The sequence below is a fragment of the Trachurus trachurus genome, assembly GCF_905171665.1.
Source record: "Trachurus trachurus genome assembly, chromosome: 16".
Classification (NCBI taxonomy): Eukaryota; Metazoa; Chordata; class Actinopteri; order Carangiformes; family Carangidae; genus Trachurus; species Trachurus trachurus.
This window is the reverse complement of record NC_139902.1, coordinates 13,038,830-13,048,619: the sequence shown is the minus strand read 5'-3', so window position 1 is coordinate 13,048,619 and position 9,790 is coordinate 13,038,830. Positions and strand designations below refer to the sequence as shown.

At 44.3% G+C, this 9,790-nt stretch overlaps 1 protein-coding gene across 1 annotated transcript; it reads right to left on the bottom strand.

Annotated features, from left to right (window-relative positions):
* Positions 1–5,150: 5,150 nt before the first annotated feature.
* On the bottom strand, positions 5,151–7,854 carry LOC310998793 (uncharacterized protein). The gene is made up of 2 exons (XM_083988993.1): positions 6,856–7,854; positions 5,151–5,720 (listed from the first exon to the last, which is right to left on the bottom strand). The coding sequence occupies exons 1-2, from the start codon at positions 7,702–7,704 to the stop codon at positions 5,376–5,378; spliced, it is 1,194 nt and encodes a 397-aa protein (XP_083845119.1). The 5' UTR covers positions 7,705–7,854; the 3' UTR covers positions 5,151–5,375.
* Positions 7,855–9,790: the final 1,936 nt, after the last annotated feature.

Genomic DNA, 9,790 nt, shown 5'->3' with positions numbered 1-9,790 from the left:
GAAAGTGGGGGAAGTGAGGTTGTAGCTGGAGCACCTGTTCCGTCGATTTGACAGACAGGCCGGTGTGTGCTGGTTCAGCAGGTCATAGAAGGGGGAGACAGAGGGGAGGTAGAGAGGGTGAGGCAGAGGAGACAGCAAAAAGAAAGAAAAAAAAGTTGGATAGGAAGGGGAGGGGAGGGAGCGACACATGGGGGAGTCTTTGAGCGGAGGACAGGAAGAGAGCTGGAGCCGAAGGGGAAACAGGGAGAAAAAAAGGGAGGTTGCTGCCATTTTATCTGATGTGGAAAGAAAAGAGTCTGACATCGAGATCCACTAATCAGAGAACATGGAGCAGAGATAGCACTGCATGGGCCAATTACGGTTGCCATGGAACAAAATGGAACAACTAATGGAACACAAAGTGAACGGGAACCTTAATTTAATACATGGTTGCAGACAGACAGCTCTTTCAGGTGCCATTTGCACAGTACATCTGTGTTTTTCATCATTATGAAGCCTCACCTCTGACAGCTTCCCCTCTCATGCCCCGTAAATGCATTTCACACACACACGTCACAAACACGTATATAAACACAGACTGTAGTATGGCACATTATTGGTGGAAAGGTGATGTAATGGCCTTTTCCTCTGGTTCCCCACCACGGCTACAGCCTCTCCTCTACAGACGGGACTCCCTTTCTGATTAACACCTGTTAGCCTCCTTCTTTCTCTCCCACCCTCCCACTCTCACTCTCTCTCTGTCTCTGACACACACACACACTCACACACACAGACTCACACAGAGTGTTAATCCTGCACTGTGTCTGGTGAGCGAGGAGGCTTGCACGCTGTTAACCTTTCCCTTGTGAAATATCATATTGCTCTGTGTAATTCTGGGCTCAGTAATCTTTTCATAGGACCTTGCCCTCACATGAGACACACAGGCCAGAAAGCACAACATAGCTCGGAAGTAAAAATACGCTCCATGTCTGCATAGGTGATTTCATATTTATGTGCTCTTTCTCTGCTGGATCTGCAGAGTTTGAATGTAGATCCAGCAGCTCTCTCCCCTGGCTCCCTGTCTTCTGCTTTCCACCGTGGTGTAAGTATCCCTCCACCATTTGAGGGAGCGGAGAGACAGCATAGAGAATGAGCCCCTACAGTACAGTACGTGCAGCACATGTTAGGTGTAAGTGTGCCCTCACATGGCTGAAGCGCGCCATGGCAGCCACGCATGAAGGACCAAGACGAGAGATGAGAGAGGGGGGGAAAAAAAGGCATCCATGGTTAGTTTAGTTTCCCATCATTTTGGCTCTCAGTGGCAATAATGGGACGTCTGTGATGCAACAAAGCGGATACACAACAAACATATCAAAGTACCCGAATGTATCAAAGAGAATAAAAAGCTGAAACATACCAGTCTAACACACTTCATTACATCTGCTGCCTCTCTCTTGGTCGTTCATCACTGAATCTATTCTCGTCCCCTCTCTCTCTCTCTCCACTCCTCCTCTACCTTTATCACTTCAATCACTTGGCGATGTGCCTTGTGCCACTCAGAAGGCCTGCTGCCCGTTCCACTTCACGCAGCACAAACACACACGCGCACGCACACTCCACAGATTTCTGTCCTCACTCTGTCCGTCATCCATCTGTCTGTCAGTCACTGCACTTTGAAGCTCTGTGCAATCTGGATAGTTACCAACCCAGCACACACACACACACACACACACACTGTACTATACACACACATCTCCAGCTGGACTGCTGGTCTCACACACTAGGCCGGCTGAATATTCATCATCATCATGCGCTAAGGACCTTGTAGGCTCAGCGATGCAACAGCCCAGTGGTATCAATTAAGGGACTAGAATCTGTTTTGTGTCAATTTATTCTTTTTTCCTGACAGAACGGCATTGATTTAATGGCTGAACCCTCAGAGTGACCTTAACAATATGTTGGTAGCACTTCAATGAGCTTCTACATCCTGAAGGTTAAAGGGAGTTGTTCATACAGAGACCATCTTTTATGGAGTATAAGTTAATGCTCTCATTGCCGTGCAGGGTATGATAATGACTGTAATGAGTGAATAAAGTCTTATATCGTGTTATATGTCGTTTTATGACATGATAACAACAAACATAGCGATACAGTTTGATACCCTCAGATTGTTTGATGAATGGTAACATAACTCTATTTATATATTACATAGACCTGAAAAAATTAAGCTCTGTTGTGGGGCAAGTCTGTTGGCCAATAAAAAATGATTTAAGAAATTTTAATAAATGGAACAATTACTATTTCTTGTATTTTACAGTGGTGTACAGGGAGTATTGTGGGAAAAAGGTATAAAAACACAATGGGGCTATTTGCATGTGAATAGACTGAATCATTCATCTTCTTCTCTCTGCTGTATTTGTGTGTAAGAAGGTTTTAAGTTTAACAATGCTGAACAGTTCCACACTAATATATTAAGTGGTTATTTGGGGTTTCTGGGAGCTTTGTATCTATGTTAAATCAACAAAATGTAAGACAGTAACACGTTTAGCACAAATATGGCATGAGGACATTTAAAATGTGCTAAACAAAGACAAAAATTAATGCACAAAAAATTGGCAAAATTTGACCTATGGTGCTGCAACAATCCTGTAAATCCAGTATGACCATATAAAAGACATGCTCATGTAAGCACCATCTGATATCACCAAGTAAACAGCCCAGGACTAACCCTAACCCTAAACCTTATAACAGCGCTCCTGGACTGTTAATTACTTGGTGATATCAGATCATGCCTATTTCCAACTTTGCCCACACAGGCACAACACACCTGGATATTTTCAAGAAAGTTCCTCTTCTCTACACAACCACCAACTCCACATCCTGTAGACATTCACTCCTGTCATGGCTCCAGGAGAAGAGGTGGGGTTAAAGGTCAAAACAAGTGACAAACTCAGCTCACACTGTTGAAGCCTCAGAGCTTCACGTGAATGTGTGACTTGACCACTGAAATAACATCAGGAAGGGATCTTGTCACAGCCAACTAAGGAACAATTACAGCTACCATCCATTTGCTACACATCATAGGACCAACATATAGAGGCAAACAATGTTCATGCACACTCACATTCAAACCTAATGTGCATGTCTTTGGGCAGTGGGAGGCACAGAGAGAACAGGCTCCAGGCCTGATGGTCACCCAGTGTTGGGGGGAGCAAAAAACGCGACTAAATAGCGACAACGCTAATTTATGAGGGCAATTTTTTCAACCACAACAAACACTCAAAAAACAATCAAATATCTATGGTACATGACTCGAATCCTTATGAGACACCACTGAACTCATATAGTGTACAGTATAAACCGGTATAAACAGTATAAACTTTGTGTTTTTGCATGTAGCCTAATCATCACTCACCTCAGATAGCCGAACTCTGAAACATCCTGGAAAGACATTACTATTCGATCGCAGAGCGCCTTCTCTCCCCGCCACAGAAACAAACACTTTTTCCTTGTTGTGGTGATTTCTTTACAAAAATATACAGTGGAGCAATGCAGTGGCAATGTCCAAAATATCTCCGACCGTTTATTTTTGTAAAGAAATCATCACAACAAGGAAAACGTGTTTGTTTCTGGGTGACCATCAGGACAACGATTTAGGGTCAAAAATGACCGGAACTCTCCTTTAAGATACACCTGGTAAAGTGAACACTGACTGATTTGTAGCTACCTTGCAGCAAAATACAATACAGTAATAATGTTACACAAATTTTTCCACAATGCCTCAAAACCGTATTTATTCTATTCAAAGGTGTTATTTATAAATTGAAAGTCTTTCTTATTCCAAAAGTAACTAAAGACACTCCATCTATGAACTACAAAACAGCTGCAGTAAACTATGCATTAAACATGTGTTTTTATGGTTTTACCAGAGCAAATACTCTCCTGTCTCTAAGGCAGGCCGGCTCTCAGTAGACTGCTTGGTTAACCTTTGCTCCCAACTCTCTCCACGCCTCTCTTCCTCCAGTGACCCTCACGGAAAGGTGAGTTTGTTGTTTTAAACTTAAATACAATAGAGCTCAGTGGAGGTCTTTCAGCATGCCAAAGTGCCTCTGTCCACACAATGGTCAGTGCAGGAATAAGGAATGGGGCAGCCACGAGGACCCAGTTAGGTCATTTGAGCGATACAGTATTTAATAACTTATCTTGAGCTTAGCTCTGTTACGCTTCCTGGCTTAAATGGAGCAGAAAATTGAGAGAGTGCAAAGAAACAGAGGACTGTCTTACAAACTCAATTACTCCCTGGAGGCAGTCCAAGTGGTCAGCCTGCATGCACCAGCAGATATATATCAGGTATCTTTTTATTTTCTTCACAGGGCTTCATGGAAAGCCTCGTCTTTGGTGTTTAGCAGCAAAGAGAATAAGCTTAGAGAATCGCTTTAAATCAGCACAGAGATACGGACGTAGTGGTCATTACCAGTGAGGGTTACAAATCTTGATTTGATCAAAAGCTGCATTAATTATAGCCTACTTATGAAGACTGAAATAAAACGGGACAAAGATTAAGTTGGAGTTTACAGTCAAAATTTAATTCAAATAAGTTAACAGAATTCACATAAAGCAAAAAAATCTGAATATAGTGTTTATGTTAGAATAACTCAAACATTTGGTCAAACTTTTACATGATATGGATTAATACATTAAATCAACAGCTGCAACAGAAGGAGTAAGCATCTTAATTCACAATGTAAAAAAAAGTGAATATTGAGTTCAAATAAGTGCAAATGACTCACAGTGTCTCTGACGGTAAGAAAGATAGATAACATCTTTCACATAAGATAGTGCAGCTCTTACAAATAGGACTCTTTATATATACACAAGTAGAGCAGAGAATAGTTTAGATTAAATAAATTATCCTTCTTTTCTGAGCACTTCAGGGTTTTTAATCAAGGATTGTATGGGAATGCAACTTCATGTGGAAAGGTTCACAATCTAATTTATATTTTGACCTTACAAAAACCAAACATGAACCTTCCCTTATATATATATATATATATATATATATATATATATATATATATATATATATATATATATATATATATATATATATATATATATATATATATATATATATATATATATATATATATACGTATATGCACCTTTTTTTTCCAAATGGGAAAACTTATTCAAAATCAAGTATGACTTCGAAGGCTGTATTTTTGGCCCATTAAATGGAATGGGAATAATATACATTCATATAAATAAATTACCTTTAGAAACATTGAAATAAATATTGCAAGTGCTCCCTTCTTTGAATGTAAATTGATGAGGAAAGTTTAGTGTCTGATCAAAGTTACATGTGATCACCCTGCCAACGTGTCTCTCCTGACTCCCTAAGTTTCCATTTCAGACTCTGAGTTTTCCAAGTTAGACACAGTGGAGTTGTACCATTCGGCGCTCTCCTCCTCCTCCTGCACTCCAGAAACGCTGCCTCCTCCTCCTCTGTCTCTCCTCTCGTTCAGCATCTCCATGGCTACTTGGTGGTAAGGATGTTTGCGTTTGGTGTGTCGGCGTAGCGTGTTGCGCTCAGCGAAGCGTGTGTGGCAAAGTTGGCACTGGTACGGTTTCTCTCCGGTGTGCACCCTTTGGTGGCGCTGGAGCTCGCCGGCCTCCCTGAAGCGTTTGGCACAGATGGGGCACACAAAGTTCCTCTGGCCAGTGTGGATGTGCTTGTGTCTCTGTCGAGGAATAGCAGTAAGTATTAATCAATAGTTTTATTGAGTCCTTGTTTGTGAAATTGATCACAGAAAATTACCCATCTCACCCAGCTCTATGGTACGGTGGCCCTGAGAGCTCAGTGCACTGCAACTTAATAAAACACAAGCAGAGACACAAATGTGCAACAAATTCAAAAACACAACTTCATCAGACTGTGGGGTACAATTTAGTTCCATGCTTCTGGACTTTAGACGTTTTTAAAGACTGAGACCTGTTGGTGGTGTTTGGTTGGTTTATTATAACATCAACATCACATAATTAAGATATTATTGTATTAGCTTAGGTCCATCAGTCCTGTGTCTATAAAACACTTGTTGTGAGTTTTTGCAGTGCATGTGTTGTCAGATGGATGAAGCTGTTTTCTGAATGGTTTGTGTCTTTGCATGTGAGTCCTCAAGTTGCAATGCATTGAGCTCTGAGGGCCACCCAGTTAAATAGCAATCCTCCATGCAGCCATAGTTATGATGATGACTCCAGATGACTCTGTGTCTGCCGCTTACATGGAAACATGTTTCTTTTTCTTAACATTCGGTCGTGTCTGATTTGTGTTTTATCCCTGTAACTGTTTTATCCTTTTTATTGTTACATCTTCTTTTTCTGTCAGAACATTTTACTTAATACTGATTGGAGATGCTTTTATGCTGTCTTCTTACATCTGAAGTTTTTTCTATCTTTGTCTGTTTCATGTTATTGGAAACTGAATCTCTGTAGGTTTTGGACACTTGGTTCAGACAAGACCAGTCGATGGAACATGTCAATTTTCGCTCTGGGAAATTGTTATGGTCTTGTTCCACTAATTTTTTAATCAGTTAACTGATTAATCTAGAAAAATACTGGAAGAGTAATCAATAATGAGGATAATTTTCCTTTCACAATTTCCCTTTGGGGATTAATAAAGTAATTCGTACTTGTATTTGTATTCGTATTCATAATTATTAGTCACAGTCCCAGTTCACAGCTTGTTTCTGCTGCTCCCAAGTGGCCAAGAAAATTAGTTACTGTCACTACACTAATAATTTGTGACATTTGTTCAAGGGACTTCTGTTATTACCAGTGCTGCTAATGAAATGATAGCTATAATTGGCCTGCACTGACCTGCAGATGGCTGGAGCGTTTGAAGGCTTTGCCGCACTGCTGGCAAACGTGTGGCTTCTTCTGCGAGTGAGTGATGGCGTGGCGCTCAAGGTCAGAGAGGTAAAAGAAGACCCGTGGACACAGCTGGCAGTACAGCACCCTGCGCGAGCCCATGGTGTTGGGTGACGCAGCGGGAGAGAGAGGATCCAGCGGGTCGAGGGGGTCAAGTTTGCCAGAGGGGAGTATGGGTCCGATGGGAGGAGAGGGCGGAGCTGCCGTGTTTGAAAAGTACAGATGGTCGTCGAGAGGTAAGTGTTCTGAGTGCAGGTCAGAGGGGTCAAATTTGGGCTCGGAGGCTGGTGATTGAGCTTCTGCCTCTGGGCTGGGCTGAGCTGAGGACTCAAAGGTCAAACTAGCAGACTGTGGGTGCGGAGAGGATGCTATAAAAGCTGATGGCTTGTTGTTTTCATTTGAGACTTCTTCAGCAGGTATGGCTTCACTTCCCGTGTTTGAATCGGAAGAGCTGATCTGAGTTTGGATGATGGGAGTGATGCTGTGGTCGCTCTGGAGAGCGGGAGTGGATGAAGGGACAGCGAGAGAGGTGAGAACAGACCCCGAGTTTACATTATTCACTCCTGCCAGAATGACAGGGGGGTCGTTGGCGCTCAGTCTGATGATGGGGTGCGACAGCGTGGGCAGAGGCGGTCCCAGCGTGCTGGTCTGAGCGGAGGACAGAGGGAGGGTGACTGGGGCCGACGCTGCGGTGATCTGGGACAACTGACCGGTCGAGGGGTCGAGGACAGCGATGGGAGTGGAGGTAGAGGCAGAGTCACCAGAGGACGAGGGCACGGAGGAGAGGAGGAGGAACATGGGGGCGGAAGCACCAGGTGAGGTCTGAGTAACAGAGAGGGGAAGAGAGAGACCCACAGGGGCAGAGGAGAACTGAGCAGCAGGAGAGGGCGACGACAGGAGGAGGATGGGAGTACTGGTTGGAGGGTTTGTGATGATCTGAATGGACTGGCTGGGGACTGATATTGCAGGGGGAGGGGGCAGGACTGCATTAGCCTCCTGAACTGCATTAACGTTTGGCTCTGTGGCCTTTGAGGGATCTGAGTTAGTGACCAAACTCATGAGGACATCTGGAGCTTCTGTCTGATCGACACCTGGTGATGGTGAGTCAGCAGCAGGGGCTGGTGAGGGGTAACGATCATCAGAAGGTGCATTTAGTGCATTATCTAAACTTTGGCTGAGGCTGGGCTCCGCTGACTGCGAAGACCCCTCTCCGTCCAACTCTGCTGAATCGGCCTGACCCGACTGAGGGTCCTCCGACGTGGAAGCCTGGACCTGCGGCACTTTGAGTCCATCTGGACCGAGAGTGTACGGGATCCCCTGGTCGTCTATGAGAAGAAGGTTTTCAGTGTCGACGTCTATGGAGGAGAGGGAGGTGAGGACAGAGGTAGAGAAGAACGAGGGAGACAGAAGAGAGTCGTCAAGTGTGTCGGTGCCGTCCTCTTCGTCGTTGTCGTCCTCCTCTACTATGTCTCTGTCCCCTTCTCCCTCATATTCATCCACCTCCATAATCAGCGACGTCTCACAGCCAGAATCGTCCAGAACGCGACCACACCTGCTCTCCTGACTCTCTCTCTTCTTGGGCAAACTCAGGTCCAGTGGCTCCGTCTGTTCCTCCATTCCCGCCTCATCAAACGTCCGATAAGATTTCAAGTCAATTTCTTGCAAAATTAGAGGAATATTTTTTTCAGTTTCTCTCTGTGTAGTTTCCTCTTTAATTCCCTTCTGGCTCGTTATCTTAACAGTATTAGTGTTGGAGATCAAAGCAGTTTCTGACCCCTCAGTGTGGCTGGTTTTACTATCTAGCACATCTCTCTCTTTGCACATTTTATCCCCTCTCTCGGCCTCCGTCCCGTGGAACGACACTGCTTCAGACTCTTCAGTTTTTAGGTGAGTAGTGTCTTCTCTTTCAGTTTTTACAGCAGGTATTTGGATTTTACTCCTGTTTTTCTCTGTGATCACAGCTCCAGCTGAGACCAGAACAGGTCTCCTGAAATGCGAGCGAGCAAAGTCTTTGGTCAGGCTGATGGCGGAGTTTGTGATTGGCCTCTTGCACCGTGGGGGAACGACAATTTTGATTCTGATTGGTTGGCTCCGCAGAACAGGCACTCCAGTCTTCACTGTAATTGGCTGCCTGAACCCACCAATCTTACTTATTTCCTGAGAGGCTGGCTTTGAATTCCCGCCCACCTCTGGCTTTTTCCCATTGACAGAAGGAGCATCTTGTGTGATGATGGCCACTGCTGCTTTGACAGGGCATGGCTGGAGGTTACCTGGTACAGTACTGAGTGAGGTTTTGTCCTTTGGGTCCAAAAAACCCTCTGTCACTGGCCCTGATCCCTCTGCACACTGGCTGCCATTTTGGACATCTAGGCTGCCACTGGTCAGGACTGAAGCCAACTGAGAATCCATTTTGGGGCATACCTATTTATATTTCTACAAAACAGACATAAAATAATAGATTTAAAAACTCAAAGAAGCAACAATAGAATAAAATAAACACATTTCATGGTGGCAAAGGAAGGGGATTAAACACATGCTGTCCTGTAAAACCTAAATATCTAGAGATTATTGGGGTCAAGTTCAGTGCAAGGAGCCAATAATCACCACTAATTTTGTGATACACACACATGATGATGCTGATTACCCCCCCACCCCCCAGTGCGAAACTGAAGAGCGACTCACATGACCCCCCCCCCCCCCCCCTTCCTCCTCCTCCTCCTCCTCCCCCCTCCACCTCAACATAACACCATCCTGTAATTGTGATGGTTACCTCGCATGATCCTAAATTATAGCTCGGCGAAATATTCTTACCGAGGGGGTCGCGCGGAGTCGCCGATCATTCAGGAAGGGTCCGACTGGTGGGAACGAAATAACATTTCCTCTC